At 41.6% G+C, this 27,840-nt stretch overlaps 1 protein-coding gene across 1 annotated transcript in view; it reads left to right on the top strand.

Moving 5' to 3' along the window:
- ZDHHC15 (zDHHC palmitoyltransferase 15) overlaps positions 1 to 27,840 on the top strand; it is a 404,696-nt gene that overhangs the window by 55,608 nt on the left and 321,248 nt on the right. The window contains exon 2 of the mRNA XM_081080817.1: positions 2,766 to 2,792. Within this exon, the coding sequence (XP_080936943.1) occupies positions 2,766 to 2,792 (27 nt within the window). The remainder of the gene's footprint in view (positions 1 to 2,765; positions 2,793 to 27,840) is intronic.

Raw genomic sequence — 27,840 nt, forward strand, 5'->3', positions numbered from 1 at the left:
CAAGTCCGCATGCACTTGATGGGAATTTGGCAACATACTAATATGTCTTTAGACATTGCTAAATTACATAAGGAAATTATGGCTATATCTAATTCTGAGTCTCCTTTGCTTCCACCCTCAGAGATGGCCAAGCAAATCTTTGACACCCTCGAAGGGTGGTTTTCTCATTTTCATGATTTGTCTCTACTATGGAGTGCTGCAATGACAATTGGTGTAATATTAATTATTCTTTGTTTCTTGCCAGTCGGCATCCGAATCCTCGGAGCCAGCTTGCGAGCTATCCAGACCTCCATCCATGAGCTTCGACTAAAAAACAAAGAAGGGGGAGATGTTGGGGACCGTCATGCTGCTGGCAAAGTCTAAGCTGACCAGAGGACATGGCAAAGCCCTGGACTCTACCCTATGTCGATCCTGGAAGGTTTTAAGGTCAAAGCTCAGGAAAGGTTTAAGGCTTTATTAGAGTTTGCAGCAAAGTGGAACTAGACAAGGCTTGACCGAGGCACGACCTCTGTAGCTAAAAGTATCGTAGTAACTGTCAAACAATAGATGGATCTAGTCAAAGCTTGCTCAGTCTTGCCCAGCCTGTAACGATCTGTTACTTCCCTATGACAGGCCAAGCCATAGCAGTGATCTATGAAGCATGACCAGTCACAGCTTAGCTATAAAACAGTGTGTGTAAAGAATAAAGTTGCTGGTGCCTTGTGCCAGTCCTCCCAACCCCGTCTCTTGGTCTTTCATCCCACTCCGCCTCTACCCGTCGGACCCTCTCCAAGGTGCGGGTCACCGCACATAGGAAACTGATTGTGGCTGCCAGACAGTGAAAGGGCATCTTAATCTACATGTTATTGCCTCCTACTGGCCAAACACCTGAACAGCCCTAGGCTATTCCCCCATTCTGACAATGGACTCTGTACCCTTTGAAACCTTACCCATTGAAGTGTATTATCTCCACCTTGCCTTAGGACAAATTGTGTTAATAAGAGCAAGGGTCCTAGACAAGAAGGGACACTCTTCAGTTCCTTTAGCTGAAGGTCCTTTGACCCCCAATGCCTTTCAAAATTATATCTCATCTCCGGACTCTTTAGTAGTCTCTGGATTTCTATGTCATCTACGCACAGCCCCTTTTCCAGATTCCTGAACCCTTCTTGATGCTGGGACATGAACCCCAGCATAAATGGACGCCTGAAGTGGGACTAGAGCGACAACATTCTGGGTGTTAATTTTGTATCTTGCTACATTGCTGAATTCATTTATTAGTTCTGGTAGTTTTTTAAATGCGGTCTTTATTGTTTTCTATGTACAATATCACGTCATCTGTGAATAATGACAATTTTACTTCCTTTCCAATTTGGATGCCTTCTATTTCTTTTTCTTGTCTGATTGCTATGACTATCACTTCGAGTACTATGTCAAACAGGAGTGGTGAAAGTGGGCATCCCTGTCTTGTTCCTGTTCTTAGGGAAAATGGTTTTAGATTTTCCCCATTGAGTATGATGTTGGCTGTAGGTTTGTCATATGAGGGTTTTATTATGTTGAGGTATGATCCCTCTATTCCCACTTTGCTGAGAGTTTTTTTTTTTTAATCAGGAAAGGGTGTTAGATTTTGTCAAATGCCTTTTCTGCATGAATTGATATGATTAATTGATTTTTGTCTCGCAATTTGTTTATGTGATGTATCATCTTTATCGATTTGTGGATATTGTACCAGCCTTGCATCCCTGGAATAAATCCCATTAGGTGATGATGTATGGTCTTTCTAATGTAATGCTGGATCTGATTTGCTAGAATTTTGTTGAGGATTTTAGCGTCTATATTCATCAGGGATATTGGCCTGCAATTCTCTTTCTTTGTAGTTCTCACCTGGTTTTGCCTTTTAATTTAATCTTACCTTAGGATCTAGTATACGTATATACAGATGCGGTTGGTGAATAAAGACACATAGGCCTCACATCATCAAATGACATTATGAACAAAATATATGTATATATCACAATTGGTCAGAAAGAAATTATTGAGAAAGTTTGATAAAGCACATGGAAAAGCCCTTGAGGTTGCAATCTATTCCCTACTCTACTGCTAACTTGAACTATAATCTTGAGGAAATCATTTCATACTACTCTAGTCCATTTTCCCCATCTTTGAAATGACACAGAAACATCAGATAAATGCTAAGTTCCTTTTCAGTTTTGATATTCTATGATATCTTAGTTCAAATATAATAATAATTAATATTCATTAAGCACTTACCTTTTGCCAGATATAATGCTGAATAGCATTTTCATGTGTTAACTTATTTAAATCTCATGTAACCTTGTGAGGTAGGTACTGTTAGAGAAGTTAAAGATTTTGCACAGGGCCACAAAGTATTGTGATGGAAATTCTCACCCAGATATTTCTACTTCTGAGCTGGCATGAAATCCCCACACGATGTTACCTCTAAGTATACAAGAAAATGAATAATGATTTCCTAACTGAGAAGTTTTTACGTTCTTAATTTTTTTTGCATTTCCATTTGCTGTTTTATTTTTAACAAGATTATACCTGTATTTGTTGAATGAGTAGAAATTCTTAAGTACTCAAAGTTTAAGATAAAGGAAGATAGCAAAGAATGAAATGTAATTCTTACCTTCCCTTGTCTCAGCAGGCTGATGATTTCCTAAAGTACCATTAACAGTCTTTCTTAAAAATAATGCTATGGAGAAATGGCTTAGAAAAATAATGTTTTTAAATATTAATAATTTTTATCTTTTTCTCTCTTTTTACAGTCACTGTTTTGAGCCCAGCAGAAAAAGGTAAGAAGGTGTTATGAATTGTATTGGTTTGCACTGTGTTCTTTTTTCTATCTAAAAGTGGATTAATTACATTAAAGCTTATATTATGAGCAACTTTCCAGGAATACAGTGAGGTAAGTGGAATGTTAAGGATGATGGCTTGCAGGAAGCTTACCAAGAGGTAGAGGAGAACATATTGTTAATGGCCTTTGGGCTATAGGATGAAAATTGAAAGTTACCAAGAAGTATGATGGAGAAGAATACAGATAACCACTCCGTTGGCCATAGTGACCCTAGGCTCTCTCTTGGTTCAACACTGTTTTCCCAGGTATATTGCCTTTTTACTCAAATCATTCCCTCTTCAAGGCATGGAGTAAGGGCTCCACAGAGGGCTTCTAAGTCTTTTACCATCACAGTTCCTATATATTTATTATACTCCTTTCAATTTCTCACTCCCATCTTGTCTTTTTTCCCTTTTATTTTCTTGTTTAAAGTATTACATATGTTTCCTTTTTCCCCAATTGACACCCCCCTGGCCACTCCCACCACCAAGGGCAAGCCCCCACAACCTCAGTGTCTGTGTGTCCACTGGTTATGCTAATATGCATGCATACAAGTCCTTTGGTTGACCTCTAACCCCCCACCCCCCACCTCCACTGCCTTCACTCTGAGGTTGGAAGATATGTTCAGTGCTACCTTGTCTCTGGCTCTATTTTTGTTCATCAGTTTATGTTGATCATTATATCCCACATAAGAGTGAGATCATGTGATACTTATCTTTCTCTGACTGGCTTATTTCACTTAGCATAATGCTCTCCAGGTCCATCCATGCTGTTGCAAATGGAAAGAGATCTTTCTCTTTTACAGCGGTGTAGTATTCCATTATGTACATGTACCACAGTTTTTTAATCCACTCATCAACTGATAAGCACTTAGGCTGTTCCCAAATCTTGGCTATTATACTAGTAAATTGTGCTACTGTGAACATAGGGCTGCATATATTCTTTCTTTCTTTAAATTTGTTTATTAACTAAGGTATTACATATGTGTCTTTATTCCCTGATTATCCCCCCTCACTCATGCCCTCACCACCCTGTTGTCTGTGTCCATTGGTTAGGCTTATATGCATGCATACAAGTCCTTTGGTTGATCTCTTCCCCTTACCCCCACCCTCCCCTACCTTCCCTCTGAGGTTTGACATTCTTTTTTTTTCTTCTTTTTTTTAAAAACATATTTTATTGAGTTTTTACAGAGAGGAAAGGAGAGAGATAGAGAGTTAGAAACATCGATGAGAGAGAAACATCGACCAGCTGCCTCCTGCACACTCCCCACTGGGGATGTGCCCGCAACCAAGGTACATGCCCCTGACCGGAATCGAACTTGGGACCTTTCAGTCCGCAGGCCGACGCTCTATCCACTGAGCCAAACCGGTTTCGGCAGGTTTGACATTCTGATCAATGACTCTATGTATCTGGGTTTGTTTTTGTTCATCAGTTTATAATGTTCTTTATATTCCACAAATGAGTGAGATCACGTGATATTTATCTTTCTCCGACTGGCCTATGTCGCTTAGCATAATACTCTCCAGCTCCATGCATGCTGTTGCAAATGTTAGGATTTCCTTCCTTTTTATAGAAGCATAGTTTTAAATTGTGTATATGTGCCACTGTTTTTTAATCTACTCATCTCCTGATGGGCACTTAGGCTGTTTCCAAATCTTAGCTATGGTGAATTGTGCTGCTATGAACATAGGGGTGCATATATCTTTTCTGATTTCTGTTTTCTTGGAATATATTCCTAGAAGTGGGATCACTGGGTCAAATGGGAGTTCAATTTTTAACTTTTTGAGGAAACTCCATACTGTCTTCCATAGTGGCTGCACTAGTCTGCATTCACACCAGCAGTGCACAAGTGTTCCTTTTTCTCTGCATCCTCTCCAGCACTTGTTGTTTAGTGAATTATTGATGATAGCCATTCTGGAAGGTGTGAGATGGTACCTCATTGTTCTTTTGATTTGCATCTCCTGAATGATTAGTGACTTTGAGCATGTTTTCATGTCTTTTGGCTTTCTGTATGCCCTCTTTCGAAAAGTGTCTATTTAGGTCCTTTGCCCATTTTTTGACTGGATTATTTATCTTGCTTTTGTTAAGTTGTATGATTTCCCTATAAATTTTGGAGATTAAACCCTTATCAGAGATAATATTGGCAAATGTGTAATCCCATGCAGTGGGTTTTCTTGTTTTTTTTATTGATGGTTTCTTTTGCTGTGCAGAAGCTTTTTATTTTGATGAGTCCCATTTTTTAAATTTTCTCTTTAGTTTCCATTGCTCTAGGAGCTGTATAGGTAAAGATATTGCTATGACAAATGTCTGCTATTATGGTGCCTATGGCTTCTTCTAAGATTTTTATGGTTTCCCATCTTACATTTAAGTCCTTTATCTATTTTGTGTTTATTTTTGTGTATGGTGTAAGTTGGTGGTGTAGTTTCAGTTTTTTGCAGGTATCTGTTCAATTTTTCCCAACACCATTTATTGAAGAGACTGTCTTGACTTCATTGTATGCTCTTGCCTCCTTTGTCAAATATTAATTGAGTATACTGGCTTGTGTCAACTTCTGGGTTCTCTGTTCTGTTCCACTGGTCTATATGTGTGTTCTTGTGCCAGTACCAGGCAGTTTTGAGAACAGTGGCTTTGTAGTATAGCTTGATATCCGGTCTTGTGATCGCTCCGACATTGTTTTTCTTTCTCAAGATTGTTGCAGCTATTTGGGTTCTTTTTTTATTCCAGATGAATTTTTGTAGAGTTTGTTCTCGGTTTTTGAAGTATGCTGTTGGTATTTTAATAGGGGTTGCATTGAATTGATACTTTGCTTTGGGTAGTATGGGCATTTTCATGATGTTAATTATCCCAATCCATGAACACAGTATATTTTTCTACTTTTTTATGACTACAGTTCCTTTTTTCAATGTCCTGTAGTTTCTGAATACAGCTCTTCTACATCCTTGGTTAAGTTTATTCATAAACATCATATTTTTTGTTGTTGTTGCTGTGGTAAATGGGATTGTTTCTTGTTTTCTCTTTCTGAGAGAGTTCATTGTTGATGTATGAAAAGGCCATAGATTTCTTGGCGTTAATTTTGTATCCTGCTACATTGCCACATTAATTTATTAAGTCTAATAGTTTTTTGATGGAATCTTTAGGGTTTTTTATGTATAATAGCATGTCATCTGCGAATAAGGACAGTTTTACTTCTTTTCCAATTTTGATGTCTTTTATTTCTTCTTCTTGTCTGATCACAATGGCTAGTATTTCCAGTACTATGTTGAACAGGAGTGGTGAGAGTGGGCATCCCTGTCTTGTTCCTGTTCTTAGGGTAAATGGTTTTAGTTTTTGCCCATTGAGTATGATGTTGGCTGTGGGTTTGTCATATATGGCTTTCATTATGTTGAGGTATGATCCTTCTGTTTCCACGTTGCTGAGAGTTTTTATCAAAAATGGGTGTTGGATTTTGTCAAATGCTTTTTCTGCATCAATTGATATGACTATGTGGTTTTTATCTCTGAATTTGTTTATGTGATGTATCACGTTTATTGATTTGCGGATATTGTACCATCCTTGCATCCCTGGGATAAATCCTAGTTGGTCATGGTATATGATCTTTCTGATGTACTGCTCGATCTGATTTGCTAGGATTTTGTTGAGGATTTTGTCATCTATGTTCATGGGGGATATTGGCCTGTAATTCTTTTTCATTGTGTTGTCTTTATCTGGTTTTGGTATTAGGATGATGCTAGCTTCATAGAATGAGCTTGGAAGTGTTCCTTCCTCTTGAATTTCTTGTAGTAGTCTGAGGAGGATAGGTTTTAGTTCATTCTTGAATGTTTGGTAAAACTCCCCTGTGAAGCCATCTGGCCCTGGACTTTTGTTTGCTGGAAGCTTTTTGATGACAGCTTCAATTTCTTCCATATTTATTGGCCTACTGAGATTTTTAGAATCTTCCTGATTGAGTTTGGGAAGGTTGTATTTTGCTAGGAATATGTCCATTTCCTCCAGCTTGTTCAGTTTATTGGAATAGAGTTGTTCATAGTATTTTTTTTAACAATCCTTTGTATTTCTGTGGGGTCTGTTGTTATTTCTCCTCTTTCATTTCTTATTTGGTTTATTTGGGTCCTCTCTCTTTGCTTCTTGGTGAGACTGGCTAGAGGTTCATCAATCTTGTTTATCATTTCAAAGAAACAGCTCTTGGTTTTGTTGATCTTTTGTATGTGGTTTTTTTTTTTTCGGTCTATATGTTGTTTATCTCCAGTCTAATCGTTATTATTTCCTTCCTTCTGCTTACACTGGGCTTTTCTTGTTGGTCTTTTTCTAACTCTTTGAGTTGTACGGTTAGATAATTTATTACCATTGTTTCTTGGGTTTTTTTCAATTAAACTTGTAGAGCTATGAACTTCTCTCTCAAGACTGTTTTCGCTGTGTCCCATATATTTTGGATTGTTGTGTTTTCATTGTTGTTTGTTGCCATGATGTTTTTTATTTCTTCTTTGATCTCTCTGGTAACCCAGTCATTGTTTAATATCATGCTATTTAGTCTCCATGTGTTTGATATTTTTGGATTGTTTTTATTGTAGTTGATTTCCAGTTTTATGCCATTGTGATCTGAGAAGATGCTTGATATGATTTCTATCTTCTTGAATTTGAAGAGACTTTGCCTGTGACCCAATATATGGTCTATCTTTGAAAATGACCCATGTACACTTGAGAAGAATGTATATTCTCTGGCTTTAAGGTGATATATTCTGAAGATGTCAATTAATTCCATCTGAACTAGTGAGTCATTTACAATTGATGTTTCTTTACTGAATTTTCGTTTAGAGGATTTGTCCAATGGTGATAGTGGGGTATTAAAGTCCCCCACTATGATTGTATTGCTGTTGATCTCTCCCTTGATATCCTCCAGAAGTTTTTTAAAATATATTGTTTATTGATTTTTCACAGAGAGGATGGAAGAGGGATATAAAGTTAGAAATATCGATGAGAGAAGAACATCGATCAGCTGCCTCCTGCACCCCTCCTACTGGGGATGTGCACTCAACCAAGGTACATGCCCTTCACCGGAATCGAAACTGGGGCATTTCAGTCCACAGTCCGACACTCTATCCACAGAGCCAGACTGGTTAAGGCCTCCAGAAGTTTTTTATGTATTTGTGTACTCCTCTATTGGGTGCATATATGTTTACCAGAGTTATTTCTTCTTGTTGGATTGCTCCCTTTAATATTAGGAAGTGGCCTTCCTTATCTCTTTTTATGTCCTTCACTTTGTGATCTAATTTGTCAGATATAAGTATTGCTACCGCAGCTTTTTTTTCATTTCCATTCACCTGAAATACCTTTTTCCATCCCTTCACCATCAGTCTTTGTGCACCTTTTTTTCTGAGGTGGGTTTCCTGTAGACAGCAGATATATGGGTCAAGTTTTCTTATCCACTCAGTTACCCTATATCTTTTGATTGGGGCATTTAAACCATTTACCTTTAAAGTTATTATTGATAGGTACTTGTTTGTCACAGTTTTTATTCTTTACCCCTGTGTTCCTTCTTCCTTTTCTATTTCTTCTTTTTACGTAGACCCTTTCGCATTTCTTGCAGTGCTGGTTTGGTGGTAATAAACTCCCTTAGTCCTTTTTTGTCTTTGAAGCTCCTGATTTCACCCTTAAATTTTGATTGATAGCCTTGCTGGGTACAGTATTCTTGGATTCAGATCCTTCCTTTGCATGACTTTGTATATTTCATTCCATTCCCTTCATCCCTGATGTGTTTCTGTTGAGAAATCAGTCGCTAGTCTGACCGGGGATCCTTTGTAGGTAACTTTCTGTATCTCTCTGGCTGCTTTTAATATTCTTACTTTGTTGTTGGTGTTTGCTAATTTAATTGTAATGTGTTTTGGCATTGGTCTTTTTTTTTTTTAAATATATTTTATTGATTTTTTACAGAGAGGAAGGGAGAGAGATAGAGAGTTAGTTAGAAACATCGATGAGAGAGAAACATCGATCAGCTGCCTCCTGCACATCTCCTACTGGGGATGTGCCCGCAACCCATGTACATGCCCTTGACCTGAATCGAACCAGGGACCCTTCAGTCCGCAGGCCGACGCTCTATCCACTGAGCCAAACCGGTTTCGGCTTGGCATTGGTCTTTTGGGGTTTATTTTTTTAGGGGGACTATGTGAGCTTCTTGGATTTGTGTGAGTTTTTTCTTGCCGTTATCAGGGAAGTTTTTTGTCATTATTTCTTCAAACAGGTTTTCCATTCCTCGCTCAGTTTCCTGTCCTTCTGGCACCCCTATTAAGTGGATGTTGTTTCGTTCTGTGTTGTCCCAAAATTCTCTTAAGCTGTCTTCCTGCTTTTTAATTCTTTTTTTATTGTTGAAGCTGCTCTGCTTGCGTATTTTTTCCTACCTTGTCTTCTAGCTTAGTGATGCAGTCCCCTGCTTCTTCTAGTCCACTGTTGATGCTTTCTATTGAGTTTTTTATGGCAGCAATGTCATTTTTCATTTCTTCTTGTTTCTTCATTTCTTCTTGGTTCTTACACATATTGTTGAATTTTTATTCTATTTTTATCATCCACTTTATGACCATTTCTCTGAATTCTTTCTCTGATAGGTTGCTTGCCTCCATTTCGTTTACTTCCTTTTCTGGTTATGCCTGCTTTTCTTTCATTTGAGGGCCATTTCATTTTCTCCCCATGATCTCTCTTCTCTGGGTGTCTGGTTATGTAGTTCTCTCACTCCTTATCCCAGGCAAAATATGACCTTTCTGTGAGGGCGTGCAGAGCTCCTCCAAATCCTCATGCTCGCCCTGCTTGGGGACCGGTGTTCCTGGGTTCACGGCTGTTCTCTGGGTGCAGTTGTTGTAGATTCTCGGGATTTTCAGGCTTCCAAAAACGTCCACTCTCCCCTTCAAGATGGCACAGTCTCCACGTCAGAGCCTGTCACTCGGGAGGGATACCAGTGGCAGTTCCGGGTCAGGGGAACCCTGTCTGGCAACCCCCCATAGTCTCCTGGAGTATAGCTGTCCCTCAACTCACAAACAAACACTCCCCATGTGACCACACAGTCTCCTTTCTTTCTCTCACTCACGCACTATCTTGCAGTTTGCCTTCCGGTTGGCAGCCATCTTCCTTCTCTCCAGAGATGTTTCTAATAACAACTTTACGCTACTTTCTCTATGTAGTTAAAGATTCCATAAGTTTTTATCAAGGAATTTATAAATATTTTATTTCAGGAGAAAAGCTGAAGTAGTCATTCTACTTTCAGAAGCTATTCTCATAATTCGGTATTGACATTGCACCACAGTGACTAAATTTAGAACAACTGTATGCTTAGGTGGATTTTTCTTTGGTAGTTGGTCATAGCTGACTTCTGCTCCTGAAAACCTTAGCACATGTGGAAAGAAAAAAATACATTTGAAAGGCTTTGGGCTTTCATACAGTAATTCCAGCTCCAGCAGCTTCTGATGCTTCATGCCAGTGATCAATAACAAATAAGCAAAGGGCTCTACTGTGCCTCTTTGCTTACAAAAAGGTGTTTCCCATTTCATTTGAATATCATTGAGTAGTCCAGTTCAGGGATACAATTCACAAACTGTTTAATTTCTGTGATGATCTGAAACCTCATAGAGCATCACACGTATATAGAAAGACTTGATCTCTCTGCCATTTATGAGTGGTTACTCTAGGTACAAAATATTTAATTATAAATAAATATGTTACTAGCATTTTAAGGCAGAAAAAGAATGGACTTCCATACTTTGGGATCATGGCTTAGGAGCACCATATATAAGGAGAAACATATTGAAAGTCATGGGACCTATCCATAACTCAGTAACACTTATTGCAGAGTGAAATGTGGCAGAGACGTGGTAAATTCCCTGACAGGAATGTTGAAGAGGTGCTTCCTTCTTGGTATAGTAAGCTAAACAACCAAATTACCTCTGAGGCCTGTTTCTCATAGTTCACATGTCTTGGAATCACTTGTAGGAGTAGCTAAATTCTTGGAACCCAACTCAAATTACTGTTTCAGAATCTTTGGTTAGAGTTTTGGAATTTGCATTCTAATAACCACCTGAATTGATTTAAATGCACACTAAAATTTGAGAAGCGCTGCTCTGAAAGAAAGAGCTCTGGACTGTGAGTGAGGACACCGGGATTCTGGTTCCATCATTTCTATGAATTTGCTGGGTACCCTGACCATTTCGCTTACACTCTGTGGGCCTCAGTTACCTGTCAAAAGTGAGGCAGTTGAAAAAATGATCTCTATGTTCTCACTCAACTGTGAGCCAGTAGCTCTCTGCCGGGCCTGGCTGCTCCGGGCCTACTGCCCAGAGGCTCTCCTTGGCCCAGAGGCTCATCCATGCCTGGGAAATGCAAACTACCTATCTCCCTGTTCTCAGGAACTCTGATAAAGGGCTTCCTTCCTATTCCTTGGCCAGCTTTCACCCCTGTGCCTCCACCACCAGCCCCTCCTGTCACATTATCCTCCACCCCCTCCACCCTCTGGCCACCAGACTTGAGCTTGCCTAGGAGTTGGGGTCCACTCAACTCTGCTCAGATCACCAGTTCCTTCTCTTCTTATGCAAGCGTTCTGTGCTCCAGCCTGGCCAGAGGCCCATCTGCGGCTGGGAGTGGAACGCTTGCCTTGTTGCCATAGCTACAAAGCAAGCACTCTACCAGGCTGCTCACACTGCCCACTCTCAGTGGCCACCCTCCCCAGGACTGGGGGACTCCAGCGGGGCTGAGAGGACTGGGTGCCGCCGTCTTGTGGCTATGGGCACTGCCATCTTTGTGACAGAGTGATGGTTAATTTGCATATTTCCCTTTTATTAGGTAGGCTAGGATAGCCTGTATTCTACCAATCTACTAAATGACTTTGTCTTGGTCATTTAATCTCATAATTCCTCATTTTCCACCCTTCTATAGAAAAGTACTCATAACTTCTATGAAATCAAAGGATTTAAAAATAAGACGGGAAACCATAAAAATACCAGAGGAATCCACAGGCAGCAAAATCTAAGACATATGCCGAAGCAATTTCTTCACTGATGCTGCTCCTAGGGCAGTGGTTCTCAACCTTCTGGCCCTTTAAATACAGTTTCAAATGTTGTGACCCAACCATAAAATTATTTTCGTTGCTACTTCATAACTGTAATGTTGCTACTGTTATGAATCGTAATGTAAATATCTGATATGCAGGATGGTCTTACGTGACCCCTGTGAAAGGGTCGTTTGACCCCAGGGGGGTCGTGACCCATAGGTTGAGAACCGCTGTCCTAGGGCAATGTAAACTAAAGAGAAAATAAACAAATGGCACTACATCAAAATAAAAAGCTTTTGCACAGGCAAGGAAACCATCAACAAAACAATAAGAAAGCCCACTGCATGGGAGAACATATTTGCCAATGTTATCAGTGATAAGGGTTTAATCTCCAACATTTACAGGGAACTCATACAACTTAACAAAAGGAAGATAAACAGCCCAATTAAAAAATGGGCAGCAGACCTAAATAGATACTTTTCAAAAGAAGACAGACGGAAGGCCAAGAGACATATGAAAACATGCTCAAAGTCACTAATTATCTAAGGGATGCAAATCAAAAAGACAATGAGGTACCATCTCACACCTGTCAGAATGGCTATCATCAACAAATCAACAAATGACAAGTGTTGGCAAGGATGCGGAGAGAAAGGAACTCTCGTGCACTGCTGGTGGGAATGCAGACTGGTGCAGCCACTGTGGAGAACAGTATGGAGTTTCCTTAAAAAACTAAAAATGGAACTCCCATTTGACCCAGTGATCCCACTGCTAAAGAGTGTCCCAAAATTCACGCAAGAAATAATTTTAATAGAAAACACAGATCTATTATTAAAAATGCTAAATTTTTTATTGATTAATTAAAAATACAGTATAGGGTTATGTATGGAATAGAATATCGGGTAAATGGCCTCCAATTTAGGTAAAAAAAACTGGATTATCATGTCATAATAGCGAGCACCATTAACTGTTATTGCTTCAGCAGCCGCATTTTTGAAGAAGAATGGTCCGATGATGCCTCCAGCCCAAAATCCACACCAAACAATGACACGTTGTGGATGCATTTGTTTCTCAACAATCACTTGTGGATTTTCTGAACCCCAAATGCGACAATTTTGTCGATTATCCAAGCCATCAAAATGAAAATGAGCCTCATCGAAATTCAACCACATTTATGCAAAACGGTCATGGAAAATTTCAACAAAAGAGTGTATTTGCCAGCAAAGCTGTGGCAGCAATTTACCAGATATGCTATTCCATCCATAACCCTATACTGTATGCTTTATGAATCAATAAAAACTTTACAATTTTTAATCATAAATCTGTGTTTTCTATCAAAATTACTTCTTGCGTTAATTTTGGGACACCCTTTAGCAGTGGGATCACTGGGTTAAATGGGAGTTCCATTTTTAGTTTTTTAAGGAAACTCCATACTGTTCTCCACAGTGGCTGCACCAGTCTGCATTCCTACCAGCAGTGCATGAGAGTTCCTTTCTCTCTGCATCCTTGCCAACACTTGTCATTTGTTGATTTGTTGGTGATAGCCATTCTGACAGGTGTGAGATGGTATCTCATTGTCGTTTTGATTTGATTTGCATCTCTTGGGTGGGGCTGGGTCCCAGGGGATCAACAGGGTGGAGCAAGCAGTTATGGCTGCTCTCAGTCCTGCCCTCAGAGGCTCTGCTTCTCAGTGTCCCGGCAATCGCTGCAAGCCCCCCCCCCCCCGCCCCCCCGAGAGAAAGCTCCCCTCGAGTTCCAACCGATGCCAGACAGTCCCGCTTCTCCCATATGAGTCTGGGTCCCCAGAGAGTTGCCTGTAACTGGTGCTCAGAGCTTGAGACTCCCTCCCGATTGAAAAAAGACAACTGTGTCCTCAGCCACCAGCCCTCTCCGCATGCGCCTCTGTCCCTCTGTATTTTACTTCCGCACCGCACCTCCTCTGAGTCTCGGTATGCTTTTCTCTTCCCTTCTAGTTGTAGAGTTTCCACTCAGCCAGCCTTCCTGTGGTTCTGGATGATGTCCGTTCCATCTTTTAGTTGTATTTTTGAAGTGGTTGTGTGAGGCAGCAATCTCCGGTGTTTACCTATGTCGCCATCTTGGTTTCTCCTATTTTACCAATCTTGAATCCCCAAAATAAATCCAACTTGGTAATGATGTATCATCTTTTCAACGTATTGCTGGATGTGATTTGCTAATACTTTGTTGAGCATTTTAGTATCCATATTTATTAGGGACATTAGCCTGTTATTTTCTTTCTTTGTAGTGTGATTATTTTATTTTGGACTTAAGATGGTCTCATAAATATAGCTTAGAAGTGCTCCTTACTCTTGAATTTTTCAGAGTATTTTTCGGAGGATTGGTGTTAGTTCTCTGAATGTTTGGTAGATCTCCCCTGTGATGTGGTCAGACTAGGGCTTCTTCTAATATACTGTTGATTTCTTCCAGGGTATTCTTTATTTCTGCTATGTCATTCTCTATTTCTGAATCATTCTTATTCATGATTTCTATATCTTTTTTCATTCTGATCTACTTCCTCCTAAATTTCTTACAGTTTTCATGATATCACTTGTATTTCTTGCTATGATGTTTGAGCATCCTTATAACTATTATTTTGAATTCTGTATCTGACTAATTGCTTGCCACCATTTCATTTAGATCAATTTCTGGTTAATCTTCCTTTTCTTTCATTTTGGGGTTGTTATTTTGTTTCTCCATTTTAGCTTTCTCTTTGTGTTTGTTTCCATTTATTAGATAGAACTGCTTTGTTTTCCAGTCTTCATGGGGTGGCCTTATGTAGAAAGTCTCTTATGTGACTTAGTTGTGCAGTCTCTTTGAATGACTAAGCTCGATGTACTAGGAATGTCCCTCATGCAGGTTAATTTAGCTCTTCTGTTATAATTGGTATTGATTTCTGATGCATGATTTGAGGGTGGGGTCTCCCTTCAGGCTTGTTGACTATAAGGCTCAACTCATATTATGTAGTGCCAGCTGTTATTCAGATGCGTACAGAGCAAAACAACGCCAAACCAAATAACAACATGAAAAACAAATCAAAACAAATCTACAATAAAGGCTGAAAAAGAAAGAGAAAATGTTAGAAAACAAACATTACCAATTGGCTAGAGACCCAATTAATTGGAAGGGGGAGAACCAAAAAGGAGAATATGGAAGCAAATTAGGAAGAGAAATAAAGTTAGGATCTGGTATTTATTTGTGGAGGTCACTGGATTTTGCAATGGTATTGTTTATTCTGCCCCTTGGTGTGTTGGTCCTGGGCCTCCTTGGAGGTTCCCTGGTGGCAGTCAGTGTGAGTCACTGTCTCTGCTTGGTCCTGGGCAACCTGGCTGAATCCCACCATGGTGGAGACCCATGGGGTCTGTTGGGTTGTAGCCCAGATACTGGGTCTGCCTTGGGTATAACACTCTGAATGTCCCTGATCTGTCCCATTTTCCCTGCCTCCACAGAACTGAGCTCTGTGGGGTATCTGGTCTTGGTTAGGATGGTTTGAACAGACTCATGTTGGGAGTGGCATCTGTAGTGTGCAGGACAGATGGGTGGGCCCTTGTTCTCCTCCAATGTCTCAGCTCTGCCTGGTTTGCTTACACCCCTTTGCCACCACCACTAGAAGGAAGGGCTTTAAAATATTAATAAAATTAAAATAAAAATGTTAAAATTCAGCCCAGCTTGGCACTCCAAACTTTCAGTGCCTTTTGCCCCTTCTAGGTGTGGCATCTGCCCAGGCTCCGTCTAATCAGGCCCAATGTCTGACTCTCCTGCACCACCAGACCTATATGTACAAATTTCCAGGCCAGTGCTATTCCCCCTTGCCTGGGGTTGTTGCAAGGGAGGGCAGAAACAGTCGTTCTGCCGGTGGGAGAAAGGGTACTTCCCCTGCACTCCACTTAGGTAGAACTGATCTTCCTTCCTGGTGCCTACTGTCCAGTTCACATCCTATTCTCTGCTCACAGTTGCACAGATCTACAGCTTTTTCAGTTTCCACCTGGCCCTCAGTCCTAGCAGTACCTTCCCAGACAAACACCTCAGTTTCCTACCCTGACTTCTGTTAGTAGGGTCATGTGGCCCAGACCACTGTGGAGGTTAGCAGCAAGGTGGGTGCACTGGGTCACATTGGTGGGGCCAGAAGTGCTTGGGCAGGGCTGTGTGCACTGAGTTACAGCAGTTGTGGGGCCTTTCGGCGGGGGGGAGGGGTCCACAGCGGTGGGGCAAAGTGCACTAGATCTGGTGTGATGGGTCACAGTGATGGGTTGGGGCAGCCTGAGGTGCTGAGTTGTGGTGGCTGGGCCAGGTGCACCATGCTGCTGCAGAGTGGCTGGGTCCCTGTGTCACAGTCATTCCCTGCAGAGTCCTCCCAAGGAGGACCCTCTACCCAATATCTTTTTATTGGAATATTTAGGCCATTTACATTTAAAGTGATTATTGAAGGATACTTATGTAATGACATTTTATTCTTCTTTGTTGTTGTTGTTAATCCTCACCTGAGGATATTTTTACATTTATTTTTAGAGAGAGTGGAAGAGAGGGAAAGACAGAGAGAAATATTGATGTGAGAGAAACATATCAATCGGTTGCCTCCTGCACAAGCCCCGACCAGGGCCCAGCCAGGGAGGAGCCTGCAACCAAGATACATGCCCTTGACTGGAATTGAACCCATGACCCTTGGGTCTGCAGGCAGACACTCTAGCCATTGAACCAAATCAGCTAAGGAAACATTTTAGTCTTTATAACTCTTAAGGAAGAGCTGTTAACACTTTTTGTAATGCTGACTTAGTGATAATGAACTCCTTTAGCTTTTTCTAGTCTGTAAAGCTTTTATTCCTCATTCAATTATAAATGATAACATTGCTGGAAATCTAATGAACAAAATAAACTGATGAACAAAATAGATCCACAGATAGAGAAGCATGGAACTGATGGATGAATCTCAGAAGGAGGGAGTTGGGGTGGGAGGAGAGTAACCAAAGAACTTATATACATACTAGAGGCCCGGTGCACCAAAATTTGTGCACTCGGGGGGGAGGGGAGTCCCTCAGCCCAGCCTGTGCCCATTCACAGTCCAGGACCCCTGGGGATGTCCACCTGTCAACTTAGGCCCACTCCCCAAGGGATCAGGCCTAAGCTTGCAGTCAGACATCCTTCTAGCAGCCAGGGAGCCCTTGAGGATGTCCGACTAAAGGCTTAGGCCCCCAAGGGATCAGGTCTAAACCTTTAGTTGGACATTCTTAGTGCTGCCGCGGAGGTGGGAGAGGCTCCTGGCACCACCACTGCGCTGGCCAGCCATGAGCCAGCTTCTGGCTGAGTGGCACTCCCCATATGGAAGTGCACTGACCACCAGGGGGCAGCTCCTGCATTGAACATCTGCCCCCTGGTGGCCAGTGCGTATCATAGCAACCAGTCATTCTGCCATTCAGTCAATGTGCATATTAGCCTTTTATTATTATTATATAGGATGTCCCTATTTCCCCCCTTTTTCCCCCTCTACCCAGCTCTTGCCCCCCACTTCTCTCTGGCCATCACCATATTGTTGTCTGTGTCCATGGGTTGTGCATATATTTTCTTTGGCTAATCCTTTCTTTAAATTCACTTCTTTAAATTTGTATTTTCAGATAAGTGCTTATAACTGCACTATTATATATTTTCTAGTATATCATTTAGAATTAAGATATTTTTTAATTGAACCCTTGTAAATTTAAGAACAACTTAATAAATTATGCTAGAAGCAATTAGGAGATTTTTCATGTAATGCAGATACATTTCAATTAATATTTTATTAATATTTAAATTTTTTAATATTTTAATTTGGAATAATATAATACATCTAAAAAACTATAAAATACTGCAGCATATTATATATACCCTTCACCCAATTTCTTAGGTGCTAATAATTTAAACATAACCATTATACAACAGAATTTGGAACATATTTTTCTTATAATCTCTTTAATGTTACTTAATCCATTTACTTTGTTTTTGTTAATCTTCACCCAAGGATATTTTTCCATTGAATTTTAGAGAGAGTGAAGGGAAAGGGAGAGACATAGATTGGTTGCCTCCTGCACATGCTTTGATAGGGACTGGGGATCAAGCCAGCAACTGAGGTACATGTCCTTGCCTAGAATCAAACCTGGGACCCTTCAGTCCACGGGCTAATGCTCTATCCACTGAGCAAAACAGGCTGCAGCTTAATTCATTTACTTTTAATCTATATGTGTCTTTATATATAAAGTGGGTTTTGTTTTTGATTCACCCTCATAATTTGTCCTTTAATTGGTGCATTTATGCCACTGACTTTCAGAGTGCTTACTGATAGAGTTACTACCATATCAGGCGGCTTCTGGGGCTTCTGGGTCCCGCCCTGCCTTGCCTTTTTCTTCTTCTTTTTTTCTAAGACATTTCAATTTATTTAAAAGAAGCAAATATACAGTATATAAAGGGTATGATATTTACAACAGTACAGTAAATAGGTTGGTTTCCCGGTAGGATCAGTAGTCTTTCAGTGAGTATTAACCCCCTTTCCCCTTGATGCTCGACCCAGCTGGCAGACAAACAGCAATAGTGCGGTGGGATGGGACTTCAGGATAGAAAGTCTCCCTGAAGGGATTAAAAATCAAGTAGATGCTAAAATGTCCACGAAGGGGTCTTGGGGTGAGGGGTGCCTCTACCTCATTCCTTTGAGGGCTTGGCAGCAGGAATGCTGAGGGATTTGCCCCAAACTAACACACGGCCCACCCTGAGCCTGTAAATCTTTCACCCATGGAATATTCCCTTCCTGAGAGAATCAGCCCTAATCCCTCAGCCAGTGCCTGGAGGAGCCGCCCAGGCCGTGGGCACAGCCAGGACTGTGGACATTTCATGGCATTTCCACTCCCACTCCAGCTGCCTAACAACTCTGCACTGCTCCCCTCGCCCACCTCCCCCGTCACTCCATCAGGACACTGTGCACAGGAGGGTACACTGGTTTTCCCATGTACATTGGGAACTGGCTTTTTCTGTTTTCTGGAGTAAAAAGGTTCCTGTGGGTTGGTTAAGGTCTCTGCTTGGCAAGAAGTTCTGTAACAGAGCCACTGACCACACCCACCTCCTCTGTGCATGGAGCAGCTCCGGCCCTCAGAGCTCATCTCTCCAGCAGAACTGAAGGGAAGACTGTGTGTACCCTTCTGTCCCTCACCCTCCACATGCCCAGAACCATCAGTGTCACACTTCCTAATTCCTATCACTGTATTTCATTAGTTCCATATTGTTTTACTAATCATGAATCTAAACACATTGGTTCAAAAGGAGATCCTCCTATTTTTAAAGTAGCTGGGGCTTCTCGGGGAAGGCAAGACTCACTGCAGGGGCTTCTCGGGGCGGGCCTTGCCTTGCAGCCTGGACCGCTGATGGGCGGTTCCCAGGTCGCAAGGCAAGACCGGCTGCTGAGGCTTCTGGAGGCGGTCCCCACTGGGGTGCCTGGCCAGTCTGGGTGAGGGGCTGAGGGCTGTTTTCAGGCTGGCCACACCCCCTTTAAGGTGGGGGGTCCCCACTGGGGTGCTTGGCCAGTCTGGGTGAGGGGCTGATGGCTGTTTTTAGGCTGCCTGCACCCCCTTTAGGATGGGGGTCCCCACTGGGGTGCCTGGCCAGTCTGGGTAAGGGGATGAGGGCCGTTTTCAGGCTGGCGGGTGACTGAAGCTCCCAACCCCTCCTTTCTTTCTTTCTTTTTTTATTCTGGGATTTATTTACCTTCTATGGCTGTCACTGGAGCTGAGAGCTGGCTTTAGCTCTGAGGCCGGCTCCAGCTTGAGGCCTCAGCTGCTGAAAGCAGGTTATCTTGGCTTTGTTTAGCTTCTATAATTGAAACTCTGTTGCCATCACTGGCACTCTAAGCTCTGAGCCCGCTGACGGCTGAAAGCAGCTATCTGGGCTTTGTTTAGCTTCCATAATTGCAACATTGTTGCAAACGGAGCTCCAAGCTGGGCTGCCGCAGGCCGGGAACTCTTGGTGCACCCCCTTGTGGTCTTTATGCACAGTCTTGTTGTAGTTAAGCCTTGATTGTTGTAGTTAACACTGGGAGGGAATGACCTCCAGGCCAATTGGCTGTGAGAATCAGCTGTGTCTGCAGTGGGAGAACTTCTGTGCTGGAGACACCCCTCTGGGGCAAGCCTTGCTTCAATGGGGCTTTGGTGCTCACTTGGTCTGCCCCCTGAGTGTGTCCTTTAAAGGTCCAAGGAGCTGCAAACTGGATGGTCCCACTCTGACCACTGGGGACACTCTCTCCTGGATCTCTAGGGAGGTGCTAATCTAGCCTTTGTCTGAGGCTACCCAGCAAAAGCCTTTGTGCAGAGCTTGGGTGGGATGGGGTGGGTCCCACGGGATCCACAGGGTGGAGCGAGCAGTTATGGCTGCTCTCAGTCCTGCCCTCAAAGGCTCTGCTTCTCAGTGTCCCGGCAATCACTGCAAGCCCCTCAGAGAGAAAGCTGCCCTTGAGTTCCGACCGATGCCAGACAGTCCCGCTTCTCCCGCATGAGTCTGGGTCCCCAAAGACTTGCCCGGAACTGGAGCTCAGAGCCTGAGCCTCCCTCCCAATTGAAAAAGACAACCGCGCCCTCAGCCACCAGCCCGCTCGGCATGCACCTCCGCACCTTAGTATTTTACTTCTGCTCAGCTCCTCCTCTGAGTCTCCGTATGCTTTTCTCTTTCCTTCTAGTTGTAGAATTTCCACTCAGCCAGCCTTCCTGTGGTTCTGGATGATGTCTGTTCCGTCTTTTAGCTGTATTTTTGAAGTGGTTGTGCGAGGCAGCAAACTCCAATGTTTACCTATGCCGCCATCTTGGTTTCTCCTATCTCTTTGTTTTATCATTTCCCATTTTAATTATGATGTGTCTTGGTGTGGGCCTCTTTAGAGTCATCTTGTTGGTTCTTCCTGTACTTCTTGGACTTGTGTATCTTTTTCCTTCACCAGGTTATGGAAGTTTTCAGTCATTATTTCTTTTTCTTTCTCTTTTTAAAAAAAATATATTTTATTGATTTTTTACAGAGAGGAAGGGAGAGGGATAGAGAATTAGAAATATCGATGAGAGAGAAACATCAATCAGCTGCCTCCTGAACACCCCCTACTGGGGATGTGCCCTCAACCAAGGTTCAAGCCCTTGAGCGGAATCGAACCAGGGACCTTTCAGTCCACAGCCCGATGCTCTATCCAGTGAGCCAAACCAGTCAGGGCCAGCTTTTTTTTTTTTTTTTTTTTTTTAATTCAACCATAATGTATGAAAGTTTCAGCCCTATTAACATGCTTGTAACATAATTTCCTTGAGTCTTTCTGATGAATTGAAGTAATAAGATTTTGTTTGCAACACTCAAAGTTAAGAAAACGCAAAATCCAATATATAGAAAATGAATCATAGAATTGTACACTTTAAGCATATAAATTTATTAACCAATGTCACCCCAGGCAATTAAAAACATTTTTTTTATTATTAGTTAAGGTATTACAAATGTGTCCTCATCCCCCCCATTAACCCCCAACCTCCCCCCCACACACAAACTCCTGCTCCCATCCCCCTGTTGTCCATGTCCATTGGTTTGGCTTATATACATGTATACAAGTCCTTCGGTTGAGCTCTTCCCCTTACACCCACCCTCCCCTACTTTCCTTCTGGGGATTGATAGCCTGATCGCTGTTTCTCAGTCTTTGGGTCTGTCCCTTTTCATCAGTCTATGTTGTTCTCTATAATCCACAAATGAGTGAGATCATGTGGTATTTATCTTTCTCTGACTGGCTTATTTCACTTAGCATAATGCTCTCCAGTTCCATCCATGCTGTTGCAAATGGCAAGAGTTCCTTTTTTTTTTTTACCGCAGCATAGTATTCCATTGTGTATATGTACCACAGTTTTCTAATCCATTCATCTACTGATGGGCACCTAGGCTGTTTCCAAATCTTAGCTATGGTGAATTGTGCTGCTATGAACATAGGGGTGCATATATCCTTTCTGATTGGCGTTTCTGGTTTCTTGGGATATATTCCTAGTAGTGGGATCACTGGGTCAAATGGGAGTTCCATTTTTAGTCTTCTGAGGTAGCTCCATACTGTTCTCCACAGTGGCTGCACCAGTCTGCATTCCCACCAGCAGTGCAGAAGAGTTCCTTTTTCTCCACATCCTCTCCAACACTTGTTGTTTGTTGATTTGTTGATGATAGCCATTCTGACAGGTGTGAGATGATAACGAATTGTCGTTTTGATTTGCATCTCTCGTATAATTAGTGACTTTGAGCAGGTTTTCATATGTCTTTCTGCCTTCTGTATGTCCTCTTTTGAAAAGTGTCTATCTAGGTCCGTTGCCCATTTTTTTATTGGATTGTTTATCTTCCTTTTGTTAAGTTTCATGAGATCCCTGTAAATGTTGGAAATTAAACCCTTATCGGTGGTATCATTGGCAAATATGTTCTCCCATGTAGTGGGTCTTCTTGTTGTTTTGTTGATGGTTTCCTTTGCTGTGCAAAAGCTTTTTATTTTGATGTAGTCCCATTTGTTTATTTTCTCTTTAGTTTCCATTGCCCTAGGAGCATTATCAGAGAAGAAATTTCTTCGGCATATGTTTGCGTTTTCACTGCCTATGGATTCCTCTAGAATTTTTATGGTTTCCCATCTTACGTTTAAGTCTTTTATCTATTTTGAGTTTATTTTTGTGTATGGTGTGAGTTGGTGATCTAGTTTCATCCTTTTGCATGTATCTGTCCAATTTTCCCAACACCATTTATTGAAAAGACTGTCTTGACTCCATTGTACGCTCTTGCCTCCTTTGTCGAATATTAATTGGGCATAGTGGTTTGGGTTGATTTCTGGGGTCTCTATTCTATTCCATTGATCTATATATCTGTTCTTGTGCCAGTACCAAGCTGTTTTAAGAACAGTGGCTTTGTAATACAGTTTGATATCTGGTATTGAGATCCCACCTACTTTGTTCTTTCTCAGGATTGCTGCAGCTATTCGGGGTCTTTTTTTATTCCAGATGAATTTTTGGAACGTTCGTTCTAGATTTGTGAAATATGCCGTTGGTAATTTAATGGGGATTGCATTGAATCTATAAATTGCTTTGGGTAGTATGGACATTTTGATGATGTTGATTCTACCAATCCATGAACACGGTATATTCTTCCATCTGTTTATGTCTTCCTCTATCTCTTTTTTCAGTGTCCTGTAGTTTTCAGCATATAAGTCTTTTACCTCCTTAGTTAAGTTTATTCCTAGGTATTTTAATTTTTTTGGTGCAATGGTAAATGGGATTGCTTCTATGGTATCACTTTCTGTAAGTTCACTATTGGTGTAAAGAAATGCCATGGATTTCTTAGCATTAATTTTGTATCCTGCTACATTGCCGAATTCATTTATTAAGTCTAATAATTTTTTGATGGAGTCTTTAGGGTTCTGTATGTACAGTATCATGTCATCTGCAAATAAGGACAGTTTTACTTCTTCGTTTCCAATCTGGATGCCTTTTATTTCTTCTTCATGTCTGATCGCAACGGCTAGTACTTCCAGTATTATGTTGAACAGGAGTGGTGAGAGGGGGCATCCCTGTCTTGTTCCTGTTTTTAGGGGGAATGATTTTAGTTTTTGCCCATTGATTATGATGTTGGCTGTGGGTTTGTCATATAGGGCTTTTATTATGTTGAGGTATGATCCCTCAATTCCTATCTTGCTGAGAGTTTTTCTCAAGAAAGGGTGTTGGATTTTGTCAAATGCTTTTTCCGCATGAATTGATATGACTATGTGGTTTTTTTCCTCTCAATTTGTTTATGTGATGTATCACGTTTATTGATTTGCGGATATTGTACCATCCTTGCATCCCTGGGATAAATCCTACTTGGTCATGTTGTATGATCTTTTTGATGTACTGCTGGATCGATTTGCTAGGATTTTGTTGAGGATTTTGGCATCTATGTTCATGAGGGATATTGGCCTATAATTCTCTTTCATTGTATTGTCTTTATCTGGTTTTGGGATTAGGGTGATGTTGGCTTCATAGAATGAGCTGGGAAGTGTTCCTTCCTCTTGGATCTTTTGACATAGTATGAGGAGGATCGGTTTTAGGTCTTCCTTGAATGTTTGGTAAAACTCCCCTGTGAAGCCATCTGGCCCCGGGCTTTTGTTTGCTGGAAGCTTTTTGATGACTGCTTCGATTTCCTCCATAGTTATTGGCCTATTGAGATTTTTAGATTCTTCCTGGTTAAGTTTTGGAAGGTTGTATTTATCTAGGAATATGTCCATTTCCTCCAGGTTGTCTAGTGTGTTGGAGTAGAGTTGTTCATAGTATTTTCTAACAATCCTTTGTATTTCTATGAGGTCTGTTGTTATTTCTCCTCTTTCATTTCTGATTTTGTTTATTTGGGTCCTCTCTCTTTGTTTCTTGGTGAGCCTGTCTAGAGGTGTATCAATCTTGTTTATCCTTTCAAAGAACCAGCTCTTGGTTTTGTTGATCTTTTGTATTGTTTTTTTGGTCTCTATGTCGTTTATCTCCGCTCTGATCTTTGTTATTTCCTTCCTTCTGCTTACAGTGGGCCTTTTTTGTTGCTCTCTTTCTAACTCTTCGAGTTGTAGAGTTAGGTCATTTATTCTCATTGTTTCTTGTTTCTTGCAGTAGGCTTGTAGAGCTATGAACTTCCCTCTCAAGACTGCTTTTGCTGTGTCCCATAGGTTTTGGATTGTTGTGTTTTCATTGTCATTTGTTGCCATGATGTTTTTTATTTCTTCTTTGATCTCATTGGTAACCCAGTTGTTGTTTAATAGCATGCTATTTAGTCTCCATGTGTTTGATTTTTTTGGATTGTTTTGTTGTAGTTGATTTCCAGTTTTATGCCTTTGTGTTCTGAGAAGATGCTTGATATGATTTCAATTTTCCTGATTTTGAAGAGACTTTGTCTGTGACCCAATATATGGTCTATCTTTGAAGATGACAAATGTGCACCTGAGGAGAATGTATATTCTGTGGCTTTGGGATGAAATGTTCTGAAGATGTCAATTAATTCCATCTGATCTAGTGAGTCATTTAGGATTGATGTTTCTTTGCTGAGTTTCTGTTTAGAGGATTTGTCCAGTGGAGATAATGGGGTGTTAAGGTCCCCTACTATGATTGTATAGCTGTCAATCTCTCCCTTGATCTCCTCCAGAAGATTTCTTACGTATTTGGGTGCTCCTATATTGTGTGCATATATATTTACCAGAGTTACTTCTTCTTGTTGAACTGCTCCCTTTAGTATTATGAAGTGGCCTTCTTGATCTCTTTTTATGTCCTTCACTTTGAGATCTAATTTGTCAGATATAAGTATTGCTACCCCAGCTTTTTTTTTTTTTTTACTTCCATTGGCCTTTAAAACCTTTTTCCATCCCTTCACCATCAGTCTGTGTGCGTCTTTTTTTTTGAGGTGAGTTTCCTGTATACAGCAGATATATGGGTCATGTTTTCTTATCCACTCATTTACCCTATGCCTTTTGACTGGGGAATTTAATCCATTTACATTTACAGTTATTATTGATAGAAACTTGTTAGTCGCCATTTTTGTTCTTTACCGCTGCATTCCTTCTTTGTTTCCTGTTTTTTCTACTTACAGCAGACCCTTTAGCATTTCTTGCATTGCTGGTTTGGTTGTAATAAACTCCCGTAGACCGTTTTTGTCTGTGAAGCTCCTGATTTGACCCTCAATTTTGATTGATGGCCTCGCTGGGTATAGTATTCTTGGATTCAGACCCTTCCTTTGCATGACTTTGTATATTTCATTCCATTCCCTTCTTGCCTGATGTGTTTCTGTTGAGAAATCGGTCGCTAGTCTGATGGGGGATCCTTTGTAGGTAACTTTCTGTCTCTCTCTGGCTGCTTTTAAGATTCTTGCTTTGTCGTTGGTGTTTGCCAATTTAATTATTATGTGCCTTGGTGTATGTCTTTTCGGGTTCATTTTGTTTGGGACTCTGTGAGCTTCTTGGATTTGTGTGAGTTTTTTCTTCCCTATATCAGGGAAATTTTCTGTTACTATTTTTTCAAATAGGTTTTCTATTCCTTGCTCAGTTTCCTCTCCTTCTGTCACCCCTATTATTCGGATGTTGTTTTGTTTAGTATTGTCATAGAGTTCTCTTAGGCTCTCCTCCTGCTTTTTAATTTTTTTTTCTAGAAGCTGCTCTGTTTGGGTATTTTTTTCTACCTTGTATTCTAGCTCGCTGATGCGGTCCTCTGCTTCTTCTAGTCTACTGTTGATACTTTCCATTGAGTTCTTTATGGCAGTGATGTCATTTTTCATTTCTTCTTGGTTTCTCTTCATTTTCTCTTGGTTCTTCTTCATTTCCTCTTGGTTCCTACACATATTGTTGAATTGGTCTTCCATTCTTTTCATCCACATTATGGCCATTACTCTGAATTCTTTCTCTGACAGGTTGCTTGCCTCCATTGCCTCCATTTCGTTTACTTCCTTTTCTGATGATGCCTGTTTTTCTTTCATATTTGGGTTGTTTCTTAGTTTCACCATGATTTCTCTTCTCAAGGTGTTTGGTTATGTAGTTCTCTCTCTGGTGCGCTAATTCAAAGGCACAAAATACAACACATTTCGGCACCCCCATTAGGGGATGTCCAACCTTTCCGTGAGAAGAAGCAGTGCTCCTCTGAGTTCACGCAGTCACGCTGCTTGAGATCCCTTGTTTCCAGGTTAGTAGCTGGTCTCTGGATGCCGGCAACAACCACCCAAGATGGTGCAGTCTCCACTGCTTAGCTGGCGCACCACGAGAGTCTTCAGCTGCAGTCTCCAACCGTCCCTTTTTTCCTGGGGGTTCTCGGTCTTTCCTAGCTGCAGACAGTCTCCCAGCTGAAAGTCCTCTGCCTATTCGGGCTGCATGTTACCCGTTTCAGCTGCTCACCCTTATCTGCTCCAGGACAAGGCACAGGACACGTCCGTTTATACCTCCGCCATTTTCCCTCCTCCTTAAAAACATTTTTAAAGGAAGTAATCAGCCATGGCTGGTGTGGCTCATTTGGTTGGAGCATCATCTGGTACATCAAAATTTTGCAGGATCATTTCCCTGTCAGGGTACATACTCAGGTTGTGGGTTTGACCCCTGGTAGGGGTTTGTGTGGGAAACAACTGATGGATTTTTCTCTCTCACACTGATGTCTCCCTATCTCAATTCCTCTCCCTCTAAAAACAATTTTTAAAAGTTTGTAAAAAGGAAGTAATAAGACCTTACCATGCAAGTACTCGAAATTGAACTGTAAACTAACCTTTAATCTTATAATGAAGTCTGTGAAGAGTACTGAAACTTCCCATATAGGAGGCAAAGAATATACAGAGAAAAGCAGCAGTGAACCACTTTTACAATTGTCTTAAAGGTACAGCTCACATTTCAATAGTGTGTATTCTTTGGAGCTATTGAAAAGACCTTGTGATTTAGAAGCAGAAATATACTTTTCAAAACCTGGTTATATTATACTAGAGGCCCGGTGCAGAAAAATTTGTGCACTCGGGGGGAGGGGGGGGTCCCTCAGCCCGGCCTGTGCCCTCTCGCAGTCTGGGACCCCTTGGGAGATAAGGACCTGCTGGCTTAGGCCTGCTCCCAGGTGGCAAAGGGCAGGCCCAATCCCTAGGTGCAGCCCCTGGTCAGGCTCCAAGCAGGGCCTATTGGGGAGTTGGGGCACCTGCCCCTGTCACACTCAAGGCAGGGTCGATGGGGAGGTTGCGGCACCACCCCCTGTCACGCACAGAGCAGGGTCAATCAGGGGGTTGAGGAGCTCCCCCCTGTCACTCACAAAGTAGGGCCGATAGGGGAGTTGGGGCACCGCCCCCTGTCACACTCAGGGCAGGGCGGATCAGGGGGTTTGGGCGCCGCCCTCTATCACCCACAGAGCAGAGCCAATCAGGGGGTTGGGTCTCGGCCACTGTCACACTCAGGGCAGGGCCAATGGGGAGGTTATGGCTCTACCCCATCACACACAGAGCAGGGCCCGTGAGGGGG

The sequence above is a fragment of the Myotis nattereri genome (assembly GCF_964212035.1).
Source record: "Myotis nattereri genome assembly, chromosome: X".
NCBI classification, from domain to species: domain Eukaryota; kingdom Metazoa; phylum Chordata; class Mammalia; order Chiroptera; family Vespertilionidae; genus Myotis; species Myotis nattereri.